We start from the raw sequence: 19540 nt of genomic DNA, 5'->3' as shown, positions 1-19540 counted from the left end.
CAGCTATTGTAAAAATGGAGTGAGATGGAAAAAGTAAAACATTTAGCACAGTGACTGACACATAGTAAAATTTCAAGAAACAATAACTGTTACTATTTTTATAACTGACATTATCTCTTCTTTGAAACATTAGTTGGAACAAAAAACAGTTGGTGAAAGGTATATAATCAGAATTTTATTACTGTCCTGTTTTCCTCAAGTCTATACTGTGAGAAATATTGCTAAATTTCAGTTTTCTGTGACATCAAATTCTATGACTCGTTGAGCCTGCTAAGAGATCAATTTGATTTTCTAATAGAGCAGTTCTCAAAGTTGATCCTTTCACAGATCTGCAAAGTCAAAGCTATTTCATAATAATACTAACATGTCATTTGTGTTTCTTTGCTCTCAGACACACAGATGAGATTCTCACAAAAGTACAGTGCAATTTTCGACAAGACAAGCTACATGACATACAATGTCATAAGTGATGTCACAACAACTCAATTCAGAAGCAGATATAGGAATCCAGCATTTTCTATTCAGTCAGACATTAAAAAGATTTGCAAAATGTAAAATGGTATGAATCTTCTCATTGTTTTTTTAAAATATAGCTTTAAAAATAACACGTTATTTATGGCTACATGTAAAGGGATTATTGTGGTTACTTTTAAAAAATAATAAACACATTTAAAGCTTTCCATTTTAATTTCTAATATGGTAAATATAAGTGGATGTGGATAACTCACATAAACAAAAGCTTTTGAGTTCTCAATAATATTGAAGAGTGTAACAGACTTGAGTCCCAAAAAGTTTGATAACCATGCAGGTTTTAATTACAATTCTTTCCTCATTAGTGCTTTGTTTGTAGTATATTACAGAAGTCCTTAACTTCAGTAAAGCTTCACTGCTCTAGTCACAGTAAAGATTGGGAATGTGTGCAGCCTGTTTTTTGTTTTTTGTTTTTTCCCCCCCATTTTTTGGTGAACTCAGACACATGTACTTTGTCTTTTCCAGGTCGATTGTTAATCTGATAGAGTATAGTGACTCTAGAATGTGATCCATAATTTGTTTGTTCCTTGTGAGCTTTCTTTTTGCTTTGTTTTTCTTTCTGTAGAGAGTGAGGACATAAGCAAGAATTACTTGCAGTCTCATAAGAAAGAAGTATTTCCCAGCGGATTTTTGAATCAATAATGTTCCTTTAAATACACGAAATAGAGTGAGAAAAAAAAATGGATGTAATACACATTCCTGTCTCAATCCTTTGAGGATAGCTGCTCAAGAATAATTGTGTATCGTGATGATCCAATTATAGTATTTATTATATATAGCAAATATTTTAGGTAATTTATATCAACCATAAAATTTGGTTAATTTCTGATTAGTGGATGAATATTCAAGTCAATAACAAGAGAGACTTTATGGTGATATTTGTCTTTCTCTGACTTAAGTTGGCAATAGTTTAGCATTTAAGTTATAATCAATATCAAATTATAATTCTACAATGCAGTGATTTGGTAACCGATCACAGTTAAAATGATACATTTTGGTGTTAAAGTCCTTAATTGGTTGATATTATTCTTTTCACTTTCAAGTGATCCTAAACTTACTTTTCTTTTTTGATAGAAGAAAACTTTTTTTTTCTTAGCTAAAGAAAGACTTAGGCAAGAGTAGATGGTAGAACAGGGGTAGATTTTTGGTTCACGAATGTTCCTATTTTTTATATCTTTGCTTCTGGAGCTAAAAACCTTTTCACATACAAAGCAACACCATACCATTGCACCTCAATAAGATCTGTATATTATGTTCAACTAAAATATGACTTACTAACTCATTGTTGCTAGAAAGTTTTTTGGGAGGGAGTGATTGTGTCATACTCGTTATTAGGCACTATTAATCCAGGAAGTGTGTTCTATGTGACTAATATATATATGAAACTGATGTCATCTCAACCAGTGTTTTTGAGTCATATTCAATGCCCTGAACTTCCAAAGAGGCTTGAAAAACTGAATGCACATCTGCATGATTAAGTTCACATTTAATGATTACCATAACAAAGGTTATAAATAATATAGTATCTGTTTGCTATATAATTGCTATTAATTGGCATAATATGTATAATTTATATATGCACACACGAGTATGCATGCATGCATGTGTATATTGTATGTACATGTACGTACAAATATATATGCAAATGAGCATCTCTTACTAGTTCACCTTTTTTATTTGAAAAACTTTTTACGAGGTAATTTAGAACACTAAAAGCTTAGGTTGGCACTAGTTTCTAACAGAGAGGGTAGTGACTGGCCAGTGAAAATACTGAAAGCTTGATCACAGTGTCATTAGCATCATGTACTGGCCATCAGGAGGTAGCGTCTCCACCTCCCTCCACTGCTATAACTTTCTAAGTCTCATGCATTTAGAAGCCTTTCTCTGAAAATTCGCCTTTTTCATTTTAAACATTATTTCAATACTGTTGGGAGCTGTTAATCTGGTCCTGCACATTAGCATTATTTTTTCTCTAAAAAGAATTATACCAAAGGCTTATGGAGGTTGTTAAGTCAGCATGGATTCTTCTGTATGTCCTGACTTCCCTTACAGTGTAGAAAAGTCTGGCCAACAAAATGTGAATAATTCCAGGCTAAGGTAGTTAAGAGCTGACCTACTTCCGATATCCCTTCCTCCCCTTCCCACGTTTTGGTGACATTACGGATTACAAAACTAATCAGATTACAATATAAAATGTAAACTTTGTTGTAAGATTTCATTGCAATTTCTATTTTGTATTTTGTGTTGGCTGGTGTTCATTATCCTGACTAACATAGTGATTTATTTTAACTGTTTCTCTAACATGTTTTTGTGTGAATAGGTTCATAAATACTTACACAAATCAGAAGAAACAATTTTCATAAATACAGAATTTTTTTTTGCATTCAAATCATTAGATGTCATATCAAGCCAGTGTTTCCCAAAGTAGCTCATATTCAATATTGTGCCTATAGACATACGTCACAATAATTTCATGTTCTAATAAATTTAGAAAATGCCATGTTATATAATGAACCACCCTATATCTCTCCTTGGAGATTGAAATTAGCATATTTGATATTCAGATTAATCCTTGAGCAAATAAAATAATTTGAATTCCTTTAATTCAGTGCTTATGTTATCCAAAATACTTATTAAATTGGACCATCTCACAGCCCAAAATAGTTGTCTGCTAAGTAAATATTTGGAAATATTTTATTAAATTGTATTTGATTACAAGATCACAAAAAGACGGTAGAAGAAAACAAATCATACTGAATATTTTAATGTGTATTTTAAAATCACACAGCAGAAACAGTTGTCAGAATAATTTAGCCTTAAACCTATTAGATTAAAGGCTTATTTATCTTTGTATTTCCAGTGATTTCACTGCCTTACATTTAATAGGCTCTTTAAATTATTTGTTAATAAATGAGTGAGATATTTCCTCTCTTACTATTGTTTTTCTGCATTCCTGTAAACTATAACGATGACTTAGAAAAGAATTGAACAGAGAAACCAGAGAAGTAGAGGAGACTGTGTCCCAGGTTTGAATATCCATGTGATTTGTAAAATAATACGTACATATTAAATTTGGTAAAGTTAACATATATTACAAACTCTTGGCTAAGCTAGAGCCAGATGTTCATATTTTAAAAAATAATTTCAGTTAAACAAAACTTTTATCATTTTAATACTTGCGGATAAGTAGAATGCCATTATGAGGGGTATAATCATTTTCAACTCTTTCCCTTATTGATCTTAAAGTGCCTACATTCTAAATTTGGTTCTCTCTGGGATACATTTTTCTTAGCCATGGTAAAGAGCCAAGGATACAAACAGAAAACACTGCTGGCGTGGAATCAAAAATGGATTTGAGAAATGCATACTTCAAATTTTTACTCTATCTATTTCACACGTTGAAATTGGCTTAGGAAGTTTTAGTTAGCTAATATTTTAATTAATTTTTATGAAATAATTGTATACATAGTTCGGATTCAGTGGCTCCTCAAATTAGTCAATTATCTTTGGCCGCCATTACCATGATTACATGCAATCATTTTTTATTGCAATGCCTTGCCAATAACTGTGGCGTTATAAAAAATAATTTACAGAGGGAAATTAATCTAAATTAAGTATATTATAGTCTCAAATATATTATTTTAAATCTTGTTTATTCTAAGAAACAACTAGGGGCTCTGAAAATTGTACATGAAAAAACCGTTTTAAAATTTTATCCAGAGACATTTTTTGTGTATATCTTAAAATTGCCTGCAAAATATACTAAATAGCTATTATTTCTCAAACACATATTCTTTGTCCAAGTCATGAAGAGTAAGAACATCACTGATTGATGGAGATTAATTATTGTGGATATACATTTCCCAAAACTATCAGAATAAATTTTTGATAGATGAAAGTGGTTTCAAATCATGAATATTAATGGAATCTTATTTCATATGGACATCTCTGATATTTTTGAGGGTAGCCTGAAGAATATTACATTATTATGATTACATATTAATAATTATTATAAACAAATAATGTTCATGGTGGTTATTAAAAAAGTCAAACTACCAGGAAGGTTGTTTCACATACTTTAAGATTCACATATCCCAGATTTGCAAGGAGAGTTCTAACTGTATTTCAAGCATTGTGCTAGAAAATCTGTTTCAGTAAGGTAAAAAAACTCATCTAAATTTTCTCAGCAATTAACCAGAAAGGCCAGATCTATGGTACCTGATATCTGACTCCTAAAGTAATATTCCTTCCATTATAATGATAAAATGAAATCAATTTTTAAAATGCCCAGAGAAATATTTGTTTGATCTCAAGAGGGAAGATAGTATAAAGAAATGCTGTCTATCGGATATGTTAGTGCTAATTACAAAAATGACTGAATTTGTATATTCAGATGTGAAATATCCAAGTGGAATGTATTGAGGGGGCATAGTTTTACCAGATCCTCTTTAATAATCCTGCCTTTAAAGGAACTTATACAAAAGACTTAAGGATCAACAAACACCAAGGAAACATGGGTGTGTGTGGGTGGAGGGGGGTATGCTTGATCATCGAGAACAAAATTGAGATGGCTAAATTCCCACGTTACTTGAAGCTTAAGACACATGGCCCTCACAGGTAGCAGTGACTCCATCTTATATAGGAAGGTAAAATGGGGGAAGAAATTTGTCTAACGCAGAATGTGAAGACAATAATTTGGACCATTGTTCATTGGGTGTAATTATGACATATTCATTTTTCTCTTAATAATTTGATCAAAGCACAAATTGATGGGCTATTTGAGTACGTGGTCATACACCTACTCCCCAACCTTTGTGACTAAGTGTAAATAAAAAGTAATAATAACAACAGCAATAATAAATGACAGTAGATACCAGTAGATACCATTTATAGAATGTGGACTATATTTAAGGAACTGAAAACAACCCTTGCATGTTAATAGATATCCTTACTTTATTTTTCAAATATCGTTATTTTTGAAGCAAGAAAATTATGACACAAAAAGGCCTTAGGTGATAAAGTGGTGGAGAGTGGATTTGAATCCAGATCCTTCAAGTTTATAACCCATTTTCTTAATTTATTATATTTCCTAGATAAGGGAATGGCTTTTATAATTTTTCTTTTCCTAATCTAATGGAGGTTCATTATGTTTCACAAGGTGTCTTTTATTTCTTTGACTTAATTTTATACCTTTAAAAGCATTTTAATACACTGTAATTTCATTTCCTGACTATATGTCTATTATAATTCAAGTTGAGAGAAGTCTTAATATTTTTAATAGCAGAGGTTCACACAAAAATATTGAAATATAATTAAATAACATATTGAATCAGAATAAAAACAAATATACTAATAGTTAACAAATCTACTAAAAATTAAGCAAAGCAATCATAATATAAGAAATAACATGATTCAGTACCTTCTTCTCTCCATAATATGTTAGCTACTGCAGCATGTTAAAAAGAAAGATAAGAAAAAAAAAATGAGTCAAGAGAGCTTCAGTTGCATAGTTATATAAAGAACTATTGAAGAGGTCATGATTTCTGAGAGTGCATGTACGTAAAAGTAGTAAATTCAACACACTATTTTAAATTAACAAAACAGTAAAATACTGGGAGTAATCAATAATGGTGTGTTCATTTCTTGAAATATCCTATTCTTCTTTGGAATACAAATTTTATTAATAAACAGAGAACATTTTATGCATCATAGAAAAGAATGGGATATTTAAGTTCCTTGTATTGAAATGCATCTTTAGAATAATCATTGGTAGTTAAACTATTTATTTATTTGACATTATAGTTTAAAGTCACTAATTGAAAAAGTTATATTTTTGAAAATTTCTTAATCACAATATTATTCCTACATAATATACAATATTCCTGAGCAGGAGGAATTCTTATAAACACAGGATTTTGAACACAGAAGTAGCCTGTTTTTAAGAAGTATATGCTTTCACTTTTTAAACCAGACAGAATAAAATATATCCAAATATATCTTGCTTATTTCATTACAGAGTAATGGTTTATATTAAATTGTTCCTGGACAATAGGTTTATTAAATATTGTACAGAAACTAAATCAGCAGAGAGTTAAAATAGAAATAAAGAAAAAATACCAATAGAAATATTCTCAAGGAAATGTGTGCCTCCCTTACTAACTAAAATTTGCCCAATTTCTATGTTTTCAAAGTAAAATAATATACGTGAAAAGAAAGTGTAACTAATAGAAAAATCTCATATATATCTAATTACTCCCTGAATATTTTAATCATATTAAAGCATAATCAATTTTTTTAACTGAATACCCACAGTGAATGTAGCAGGGCCAAGTTTGGAATCTAGCACTCCTTCTTGGAGGCTAAAAGCCCAAGTTATATAGTTCTTGGCACCTGCTATATTTCTTTTAAATACATTTTGTAGTTAAGTATATTTTTTGTGTGTGTGATTCTCGGTGTTTTTAATTCCTTAAGAATATTTATTCAAATATGTATGCATGATAAGTGCATCCCTTCAGGGTATTTTGTGGTGTTGTTCTCGTTGCTTACAATGGGCTTGGAGAGAACAGGAAAAGGACACATCTTATTCTCAAGGAGAGGACATAGCCCTGGGAAGGGAGAGACCCATGCTAACAAATGATTATAACCATGGGATTAGTACAATCTAAGAAACAAATAACAGGCTCAGTGGATAGGAGCAGGACAGAATGATCATCTCTGAGAGACAGAGGTTGAGCAACTTCATCGGATTGTGATGTTCAAGAAAGATAATGTCACCCAAGCTTCTAAGAAGGAAAGAGGGATATGAGGTGCGGGGGTGGTGGGTGGGTGACAGTAGAGACATTCAGGTGTACCAACGGGCCGCATCATAACACATTTAGAGAAATTTAAGTAATTGGGTCTAGTTGGAGGGCAAAACTGATAGAAGACCAGATAATTTTTGGCCAGAGAATTTTTGCATGACAAAATCAAGGTCTTCTGTACACAATTCAAAGGAGATACAATTTTTCTTTGGTAGGCTCAGGAAAGGTTAAGCCATGATTAAACTTATTATTTTTCTGTCTTATAAAAAAAGGTTAAGTAGATATAAGTTTCCTCATAGCTTCACCCATTCACTTAGTGAATATTAAGTGAGTGCCTAGCATGTGCCAGGCATTGTATTAATTGCTACAATACACAGATTAGAACAGACCCAGCTCTGTGCTAATAGAGCTTTTATTCTAGTTAAGGGAAAAAAAAAGGTTTCAAATTATGACATTTTTAAGTATAATTTCAAAATTACAAATGCAATGTGTTATGAAAGAGACAAACAGGTGGATTAGGTATAGTAAGTGAAATGAGAGGAAACTTCCCTAATGGTAATATTGAAGGTGAAGTCTAAAAGATGAATAAGCATGAACTGAGTGTCAATTGTAGGGATATAGGAAAAAGCATGAAAAAACCCCAATGGTATATCGAAGCACTGCTATTTTAAAGGACTAAGGACAGACGTATTTTTAAGATTGGCAATCGTTTATGAGAAAATAGCCCCAAATACACTATTTGTGGTATCAACATTAGATAAGATAAAATTCAAGGCACTACACATATTGAACTTAAAATGATGTAAACCAAACAGCAATGCAATATGAGACAGAAACTATTAGGACAGGATACATAGTTGATAAATCCATAATCACAGACTGCTTCTTTAACTCATCACTCCCAATATTTGAAAAATGAAGAGACAAAAGACAAAGTTTCAATAACATAGTTATTAACACTGAATTAGTATTTTTATAATGAGTGCTGTACTATACAGAGTTTTATTTTTATGTTTTCTTGAAAGATTTTCAAGAGTAGTCACAAAGTAAATTAGAAAATAAACAGTCTCTGTTCTGTATGTTTATTCTAATAGTCATAAATAGTTTAGGCATATCCAGCAGAGAATATATGAAAATGTGTAAGCATTTAAATCCCAAAATATCTCCAATAAATTAAATTATATATATATATATATATATATATATATATATATATATATATATATATATAAATCACAATTCATATAAAACAACAAAAATGAGAATTCAACATGTGGACTCAGAGTTATGGCCAAAATGTAATGCGTAGACTTAATTGATGCATTACTGAGACATAACAAGAAGGTAGGAGGGGCAGGAGGAAGGGAAAGAGAAGGAAGAAAGAAAGAACGATGGTAGCTATGATGATATTAAATTAATATATAACGCTTTGCTCATGAATTTGATAATCTGGATTTTATTTTAAAAAATCCAAGGAAATATAAATATCCAAACTGAACATGATGAAAAATGAATAAAAATAATCATGATGAAAAATGAATAAAAATAATCACTGACTGAAACATTTTAAAAAATAGTTTCTTCCCCAAATACTCTTAGGGTCTCAGGTGTTTATGATGAGTATTTACTAACTTTAAAGATTCATATAGTCTAGTTGTATTAAACATTGTTAGAATACTGAGTAAAGTGGAAAAAATCCTCCTTCATTTTATAAAGTCAGCAAAAGTAAAGCCAACAGCAATAGTAGCAATGCAAAGGGAATTATAGGACAATTTCACTAAAGGCAAAATTTGAAAAAAGAATGAAAGGATAATTCATCAGGATATTAAAAGTTTGATCATCGACAAGAATTATCTTGCAATGAAAGAATGATTTGGAATTTAGTTAAGAAATCAATAAATATATTAGTATACCAAGTGAGAATGATTAACATAACTTAAATAAACAAATGCAATTTGATAAAGTGCATCACATATTATTAAATGTAATATAAATACCTTAGTGAAAAGGCAAGCTAAAAGTAGATGCATATGTCATATTAATAAAAAGTAACAAATGACAGAATAATAAATTGAGAGTCAAAATAGTAGATTGTGATTGTTATTAGAAATTATTTTGGTCATCAAAATGGTGGCGTGAGGTGAGCCTCTGGAAATCTCCACTGGAATTTACAACAAATTGAACAACTATAACTCCACAAAGGACTCCCTGCACTGCAGACAAGTAAGACAAAGAGGCTCACTACTGAATTCACCTAAAGGTGGGCAAATTGTGCCAGCAGGGGAGGCGGGAAGGGAGAAGTGTGGAGACGGGACCCCATGGGCACAGGATGCAAACCTGGCTCAGTGCTGCGAGCTCGCTGCATCCTGAAACTACTGCAGCTGCGGCAGAGGGAAAAATTCGGATTGCTATGGGCTCCACTTATAGCCCACAGGGCTGATGGGACAGCATATAACATGGCTGAAACCAATGCTCACGGCAGAGACCTTGGAGCAAAGACTAAGGGAAGAAGGCTAAAAACGGTGGTTTAAGCCCTCACTGCTGCAGAGAACGGAAGCCTTAGGCACTGAGTCTAGCTGCCCCCTCCCTACTCTTGCAGAGCTCACCCTGCTCCCAGCTGCCCAGTGCTAGAAATGGAACTGTAGCAGTGTCTGATCAAAAGAACAGAATATTTGCAGTTCTGAGAATTGTGGTCCACAGACACAGTTTTCAGCCCAAATAGTTCCAGCAAAGGGGAGGGAGCTGTGGAAACAGGACTGGCTGTGGAGGTGGTCACTGCTATTGCTCTGGGCCACCTCTAACAACCTGCCCCACCCATGTCCCCACCTATCTGGGTGGATTCCTGCAGGAGTAAACAGAACTGCCGAAACACACGGGCTCTGAATCTGGTGCAGGAAGACCTTTGGAACTTCAAAAGCTCTCCGCATCCCCACACGGACGCCGTGCCTTATGATCCAGATAAACTGTTAACAGAGGAGAAGCCTGCCTTGCAGGGAATCCCCCCATTGTGTGACAAGCTGGAATAGTGCAGAGAAAACATAACACTACAGCGTGAGAGAGAAAAAAAGCCTGCAATTGGAGAAAAAATAAAACATTCTACCAACAAGTACTGGAAAACAAAAGAAAGACCTGTTCCTGTCAACCTGTTGCAGAACCCACTCCTGTAGATGTCTAGGAAGAGAAATAATAAATCAGTAATTGCCATGAGTAACCAAGGAAACAAGACAGCTCAGAAAGAAAGTAAAAACTCTCCAGAAAATGAACTTAAATGTATGGAAATATGTGACTTAAATTACAGAGATTTCAAGATTGCAGTTCTGAAAAAACTCAAAAAGATGCAAAAAAAAAAAAAAAAAAAAAAAAAAAAAAAAAAAAACAAAACACAGAAAGGCAGTTTAATGAACTCAGAAACACAACCAAAGAACAACATGAAAATTTTACCAAAGAGATTGAAATTTAAAAAAGGAACCAAATAGCATTTCTAGAGATTAAAAACTCAGCAGAAGAAATGAAGAATGAAATCGCCAGCTTAGTTAGTAGAGTTGACCAGATGGAGGAAAGAATCAGTGACATCGAAGATAAAAAGTTGGAAATGACACGGATGGAAGAAGAAAGAGACTTGAGACTTAAAAGAAATTAAAGAACTCTACAAGAACTTTCTGACTCCATGAAAAAGAGCCATATAAGAATAATGGGCATACCAGAAGGAGAAGAAAGAGAGAAGGGAACAGAGAGTACTTTCAAACAAATAGTCAATGAGAACTTCCCAAAGTTGTGGAAAGAACTGGATCCTCGAATCCAAGAATCAAATAGAACACCTAATTACCTCAACCCCAACAGGCCTTCTCCAAGGTACATTGTATTGAAGCTGTCAAAATCAACGACAAAGAAAGAATCCTCAAGGCAGCCAGGGAAAAGAAGATGGTAACCTACAAAGGAAAGTCCATTAGATTATCATCAGATTTTTCAGTAGAAACTCTACAAGCCGGGGGGAACCAAATATTCAAACTATTGAAAGAGAGAAATTATGAGCCAAGAATAATATATCCAGCAAAGATATCCTTTAGATATGAAGGAGGAATAAAGACCTTTCCAGACATACAGAAGCTGAGGGAATTCTCTAATACACGACCTGCACTACAAGAAATACTAAAAGAGTCTATTCAACCACCATCACCAGGGACAATTTGTAGCAACCAAAGCATAAAAATGGGGAGAGTAAAGGCCTAAAACAGAATATGGGAATGGAGAAGGTAAGCATGCTGAACAAAATGGAGTACTCTAAATATCAAACTTTCTTTTACATAAACTTAATGGTAACTACTCAAAAAAAGAAATCCAGAACTCAAATACATGACATTATAAAAAAAGAAACAGAGGGAAAAATCATAGAATACTACCACACCGAAATAATAGACAGCAGCAAAAAGGCAAAGAAACAATGGAGACACAGTCTTATCAGAAAACTAAAGATAGAATGATAGGAAATCCTCACATATCAATAATCACCCTAAATGTAAATGGACTGAACTTACCAATAAAAAGGCACAGAGTAGCAGATTGGATCAAAAAACTAAACCTAACCATGTGCTGTCTCCAAGAGACACATCGCAGCCACAAGGACAATCATAGACCCAAAGTGAAAGAGTGGAAATTGACACTCCAAGCAAATAGTATCAGAGAAAATCAGGTGTAACCATACTCATATCAGATGAAACAGACTTCAGGGTGAAAAAGGTAACAAGAGACAAAGATGGACATTTCATAATGGTAAAGGGGACTATACAACAAGAAGACATAACAGTCATCAATATTTATGACCCCAATCAGGGAGCACTGAAACATATCAAGCAACTACTAACAGAACTAAAGGGAGAAATTGACCAACGCACAATTTTACTAGGGGACTTAAATACATCATTGACAGCTACAGATAGATCATCCAAACAGAAAATAAATAACGAAATAGGAGTCCTAAATGACACAATAGATGAAATGGACATAATTGACATTTATAGAGCACTTCATCCTAAAACACCAGACTATACATTTTTTTTCTAGTATACATAGAACAATCTCAAGGATAGACAATATACTAGGACATGAAATCAGCCTCAGCAAACTGAAGAAGATTGAAATCATACCAAGCATAGTCTCTGATCACAAGGCTTTGAAATTGGATATCAACTGCAAAAAGAAAGCAGGAAAAATCACAAATACATGGAGATTAAACAACATACTTTTAAAGAACGACTGGGTCAAAGAAGAAATTAGAGGAGAGATCAAAAGATACATAGAAACAAATGAGAATGAAAACACATCCTATCAAAATTTTGGGGATGCAGTGAAAGCAGTTCTAAGAGGGAAATTTATATCATTACAGGCCTATCTCAGGAAACAAGAAAAATCCCAAATAAACAACCTCGTGTTACACCTTAAAGAACTAGAAAAAGAAGAACAAGTGAAACCCAAGGTCGGCAGAAGAAAGGAAATAATAAAAATCAGAGCAGAACTAAATGAAATAGAGAACAAAAAGACAATAGAAAAAAATCAATGTGATAAAGAGCTGGTTCTTTGAAAAGATTAACACAATTGAAAAACCCTTGTCTAGACTCACTAAGATAAAAAGAGAGAAGACACTGATTAACAAAATCAGAAATGAAAAAGGGGAAGTTATAACAGATGCTACAGAAATACAAATGATCATCAAGAAAACTATGAAGGACTATATGCCACCAAATTCAATAACTTACAAGAAATGGACAAGTTCTTAGAAACATATAGCCTTCTTGGGCTGAACCATGAAGAACAGGAAAATCTAAACAGACGGATCACCAGTAACGAAATTGAATCAGTCATCCAAATCCTTCCCAAATGTAAAAGTACGGGACCAGATGGCTTCACTAGTGAATTCTATCAAACCTTCAAAGAGAATCTAATGCCAATCCTGCTCAAATTCTTCCAAAAAATCGAAGAAGAGACAGTACTCCCTAACTCATTTTATGAGGCCATCATTACCCTGATACCAAAATCTGGTAAGGACAACACACAAAAAAATTACAGACCAATATCTCTGATGAATACAGATGCAAATATCCTAAACAAAATTCTAGCAAATTGAATACAACAATGCATTAAAAAGATTATTCATCACGACCACGCAGGGCTCATCCCCGGGGCACAAGGATGGTTCAACATCCGCAAATCTATCAATGTGATACATCACATAAACAAACTAAAGGACAAAAATCATGATTATATCAATTGATGCAGAGAAAGCATTTGACAACATACAACATCCATTATGATTAAAACATTTAATAAAATAGGTATAGAAGGAAAATACCTTAATATAAGATAGGCCATATATGACAAACCCTCAGCTAATCTCATAATTAATGGTGAAAAACTGAAGCCCTTTGCTCTACGTTCAGGAACACGACAGGGCTGTCCCCTATCACCTCTGCTTTTCAACATAGTGTTGGAAGTCCTCGCCAGAGCAATCAGGCAAGAGAAAGAAATAAAAGGCATCCACATTGGGAAATGAAGAAGTTAAATTGTCACTCTTTGCAGATGACATGATGCTATATATAGAAAACACAAAAGATTCCACCAAAAAGCTATTAGAAACAATCACTGAATACAGTAAAGTTCCTGGCTACAAAATCAATGTACAAAAGTCCATTGTATTCCTATATACTAACAATGAAATCTCAGAAAAAGAAATAAAAAAAATAAATAAAACAACAATTCCTTTTGCAATTGCAGCAAAAATAATAAAATACTGGGAATAAACTTAACCAAGGATGTGAAACACCTATATGTTGAAAACTATTAGACATTTTTAAAAGAAATTGAAGAAGACACAAAGAAATGGAAAGACATTCTATGCTCATGGATTGGAAGAATCAACATAGTCAAAATGGCCATATTAACCAAAGCAACATACAGATTTAATGTAATCCCCATCAAAATCCCAACGGCATTTTTTAAAAGAAACAGAACAAAAAATCATCAGATTTGTTTGGAACCACAAAAGACCCAAAACAGCCAAAGCTATCTTAAGAAAAAGAACAATGCTGGAGTTATCACACTCCCTGACTTTAGTGTGTACTACAGGACAACAATAATAAAAAACAACAACAGCAAAAAAAAAAAAAAAAAAAAAAAAAAAAAACCCAGCATGGTATTGGCAGAAAAACAGACACACAGACCAATGGAATAGAATTGAGAACCCAGAAAGAAAAACCACAAAATATGGACAGATAATTTTCAACAAATAAGCAAAAAACATACAATGGAGAAAAGACAGCCTCTTCAATAAATGGTGCTGGCAGAATTGGAAAGCCATGTGCAAAGGAATGAAACTGGACTGCTCTCTGTCATCATGTACCAAAATTAATTCAAAATGGATCAAAGACTTAAGCGTAAGACCTGACACAATAAATTGCATAGAAGAAAACATAGGTACTAAACTTATGGACCTTGGGTTCAAAGAGCATTTTATGAATTTGACTCCAAAGGCAAGGGAAGTAAAAGCTAAAATAAACGAATGGGACTATATGAAACTTAAAAGCTTCTGCACAGCAAAGGAAACCATCGACAAAATAAAGAGGCAACCAACTGAATGGGAGAAGATTTTTGCAAACAGTGCCTCCGATAAGGGGCTAATATCCAAAATATACAAGGAACTCATGCAACTCAACAACAACAAAAAAGTATACAACCCAATTAAAAAATGGGCAGAGGACCTGAAGAGACATTTCTCCAAAGAGGACATACAAATGACAAATAGACATATGAAAAAATGCTCAAAATCACTAATCATCAGAGAAATGCAAATAAAAACCACAATGAGATATCACCTCACCCGAGTCAGAATGGCTATCATCAACAAGACAAATAGTAACAAGTGTTGGAGAGGCTGTGGAGAAAAAGGAACCCTCATACACTGTTGTTGGGAATGCAGGGTGGTGCAGCCTTGTGGAAGGCAGTGTGGAGGTTCCTCAAAAAATTATGAATAGAATTCCATATGACCCAGCAATTCCTCTCCTGGGTATCTACCAAAAAAATCTGAAAACATTTATACATAAAGACAAGTGTGCTCCAATGTTCATTGCAGCTTTATTTACGGTGGCTAAGAGATGGAAACAACCAAAATGTCCTTTGATGGATGAATGGATAAAGAAGTTGTATATATACAAAATGGAATACTATTCGACAGTAAGAAAAGATGAAATAGGACCATTTGTGACAACATGGATGGGTCTTGAGATTATAATGCTAAGTGAAATAAGTCAGACAGAAAAAGTAGAGAACCGTAGCATTTCATTGATATGTGGTATATGAACCAAAAACAACAAAAGAACAACACAAATGAGAAACAAAAACTCATAGACACAGACAATAGTTTAGTGGTTACCAGAGGGTAAGCAGGGCGGGTGGGTGGTATATGAGGGTAAAGGGGATCAAATAGATGGTGATGGAAGGAAAACTGACTCTGGGTGGTGAACACACAATGGGATTTATAGGTGATGTAATCCAGAATTGTACACCTGAAATCTGCATAATTTTACTAACAATTGTCACCCCAATAAATTTTAATTTTTTTAAAAAAGAAATTACTTTTTATCAACTAGACAACTCACTAAGCAAAGCAGATAAAAATTGTATTAGTAGTGTAAATTTAAAAAAATCATCAAGATTTGAAGACAAAATGAATAATACAAGATTTAATAAAAAGTACACATATAGTAAGAGAGTTCACTTAGGAGACAGGACAAAGATAAATACCCCAAAATCTATATTCTTATGTAAGAATTAGAAAATGGAATAGATTTTATTTATAGTAACACAAAGAATAATATATCAATGATTTACTAAAATACAGCAAACCAAAAAGTATATAGCAAATCAAGTGTAACATTAGTTAGAAATATCCTAGATGGAATGCTGTGTTATTCCTAGATTAAGAAAATTAATATTATAAAGATAAATTTATTCCGAAATTACTTAATGTATAAATTGCACGTACTGTCATTTTCTATTTAGAACAGATTCAATTTTATTGTATAAAGTTAGATTATTTATTACATTTAAAAAATATTTTTAGTTCAGTTATGCAGGTATAATAACCAAGTTTCTTTTCCTTATCTGTCTTTTCATTATTTTTCTGATTTTTAGGTAAATGCATTTGCATACACATATAAGGATGTTTAGGATACAATATATAAATACAGAACATATGAAAATAATTTTAAATACTGTTTATTCATTAATCATATCATATCTAATCTAGTCTTTATATGACTGGTTTTAATTATTATGCACTACTTAATCATGTGGATTTCTTCCTTTTAAAAATATTATTGTTCATCAATCGAAACTTAGTATCTAGATCAGAGGCTAGTGTAAGTTAGAGTTACTCAATAAATATTATTGACTTATCAGTCATACATCATATATACATATATTCATATATATGTATGTGTATATATATATATATATATATTCACACATATATACCGAGTGTGCCAAAAATTGTATACACATTTTAAGAAAGGAAAAAACTGTATTGATTGTAATACTCAATATATACCAATAACGAAAGATGAATACAAGGCACATTTGACACCTGCAATTAAAAGAGGTGCTCAAAGTGGTTACCATCAGCGTCCAAACACTTCTGAGTACAGTGAACTACTGCTTGAGCAATGTTGACCAAAGTGTCCACTTGTATACATTTTTTGGCGCCCCCGGTGTGCATGTCTGTATGTGTGTGTGTTCACTATAATGACCATCTTTGTTTGTAGTTATTTATATTAGTATACATTCCTACAAGAGGTATGTATAGGAATGTGTACAGCCATTGACACATTAGTAGGTTGATTTACAAAAGGTTGTTACAGCGCCACCAGCAGTCTTTGAAAGCGTTTTTCCTACACTCTCAAGGTGGACCATTACTGCATGTGTGTAGGAATTCACATGTGCACAAGCTTGTCAATATGAAAATATATCTTATAATATATATGTATATGTAATATAATCACATGTCTGTATATATATATATATATCATATATTAGTGTATAATAAATATCTATATAATTGATTATAAATTATATCGAATGTTTGCAAATATTTAAAGAAACTGTCTTCTATTTTTATCTCTAACCCATTATTTTTATTGAAATATTGCTTTTCTATTTTTCACATTTTAATAGCAACTTACATATTGAAATGGCTTCGTTTTGTCATATTAATTTATCCTTGATACAATCTAAATAGTTACCTATAATAAATGTAGGCTTGATAATGTCACTCATATGCTTAAAAACAAAATGCATGAACAGGTGTGTGTGTGTGTGTGTGTGTGTGTGTGTGTGTGTGTGTGTAATCTCAAAGTCTTTAGTATAGCACCTATGGTCTTCCATGGTATGCCTGTGTCACTTAAATGTACATTCCAAATATCAAGTGATTCTGAAACTCTTTACTCATATGTTAAATCTGATAGTAATATTCTTACCAGAATTCTGCACCTAATCTGCCCCTAATTTTCCTGTAAACTTGCTTAGTATTTTATCTATAGTTAACCTGTGTAGAATAAGAGTTTCGGCTGAACGGCTTTTTATTTCTCTACATATGGAATCCTGTGAAACACCTATTGCATTCTTTAATATATCATAAATGAATTTTTTGTTCTGAAATATTTTATTTATAATTAGGCAATAAGCCTCAAATTTACTGACCCCCAATAATTTGACACTTATTCATGAGAAATGAAATGTAAAATTCTTTCTGAAAATAACATATGCTTCATAATGAAAATGTGGTTCAATGAAACAGGTGCCTGGATACTAGTGACAGAATAATTTTATTAATGTATTTTTTATTAATTGTCTTATTTTATGTTATAGACTTGCAATTATATTCAAAGTGATGGATCTCACATTAAATATGCTATCTCTATGTGAAAATACATGTGGAGAGATGAGTATTATATAAGTAACAGCAGTCAGACAGCAGAATGCTGTATTACTGACCAGCTATTTTCCTTGGCTATTCATGTGTAAATTGCTTGGCTTTTCAACTAAATGAGTTTTTTGCTTGTCCTTGTCTTTGCCTGGAAGTGTAAGGTTTTCAGTAGTGCAAAACATTTTTTTAAACTACATTTATGTAAGGATAACATTTTAGCCAGATGTCTTATTGACTGCTTCTCCTTTGGATTTAACAAATTGACAACTTTAGAAGGCAAATGAAAAAGAGCAACATTGAAAAATTGTGGGTACAATTTAATGTATCTAAAAAAAAATTGTGGTTAGTGTTATGGTAGTGAAAATTTCTCTGAATGTACATATGGAGAATGAAACAAGACATTTAAAACATACTATTTTTAGGATGGAAAATTATATAATATATATCAAGTGCATTGCCTGCCATATGCCAAATTCAAAACTACTTTTAAGTGAAAGTGTCACACCCTTGGCACTGATTGAAGACAATTCTCCCCTGTGACAATACACATTCCCAACCTAGTGTCTAGCGTTAGCTGAAGGCCATAGTACCCAGCTAACATTAATGCATACAACCCAGGTGCTGGCCAGGAATCTATGGTTTAATTTCTATAAAGTAATGAGATGGGGTAATCAGATTTTGGGGGGAAGTAATTTGAATCAAGAAATCATGTTAGAAAACAAAGAGCACAGAGAACTGGAATTGTAAGAAGGCATAGCTAAAGGCATCCTAAAGGTAAAGGTAGAGTCGGGGCTTTGATGATTTGTGATGACGCACAGAAGGACTCAAGAAGATGTGAAAGGCAGGACTATGCAACCCACGGGAGAAGCAAGAGATCAGCAGTCGTCTGATGTAATGTCAGAGTCTGGGTTCTGAATGTGGATATATCCCTGACTGTATCATATTGCCAGTTTAAGGTTCACAACAATTTTAAAATAAACTATACTAAGACAATGTAAGAACTGTTACCATGTCAAAAAATCAAAGCTACCACACAAAACCAATAAAAACTATAGTCATCTTTTGCTCTGGTGCCAAACCAAGTAAGCATACTATCTGCAGTAGTTATCACATGATGTGCAAAAATTCATGTCAAAGTTCATCTCAAACAACAAAAATCAATGGTCTTTGTGGGGTGGCTTGCCTGGGAGGGTTCTGATTTGAGGTATCCCATGAGGTTCCAGTTATCTGATGGCTT

At 32.9% G+C, this 19540-nt stretch overlaps 1 protein-coding gene across 1 annotated transcript in view; it reads right to left on the bottom strand.

Annotated features, from left to right (window-relative positions):
• The window catches only part of FSTL5 (follistatin like 5), a 631294-nt gene that overhangs the window by 87038 nt on the left and 524716 nt on the right, over nucleotides 1-19540 (bottom strand). The window contains exon 11 of the mRNA XM_033135298.1: nucleotides 5951-5977. Coding sequence (XP_032991189.1) covers nucleotides 5951-5977 — 27 coding nt within the window. The remainder of the gene's footprint in view (nucleotides 1-5950; nucleotides 5978-19540) is intronic.

Source organism: Rhinolophus ferrumequinum, chromosome 18 (assembly GCF_004115265.2).
Source record: "Rhinolophus ferrumequinum isolate MPI-CBG mRhiFer1 chromosome 18, mRhiFer1_v1.p, whole genome shotgun sequence".
Classification (NCBI taxonomy): domain Eukaryota; kingdom Metazoa; phylum Chordata; class Mammalia; order Chiroptera; family Rhinolophidae; genus Rhinolophus; species Rhinolophus ferrumequinum.
This window is presented reverse-complemented; position numbering and strand designations above follow the sequence as displayed.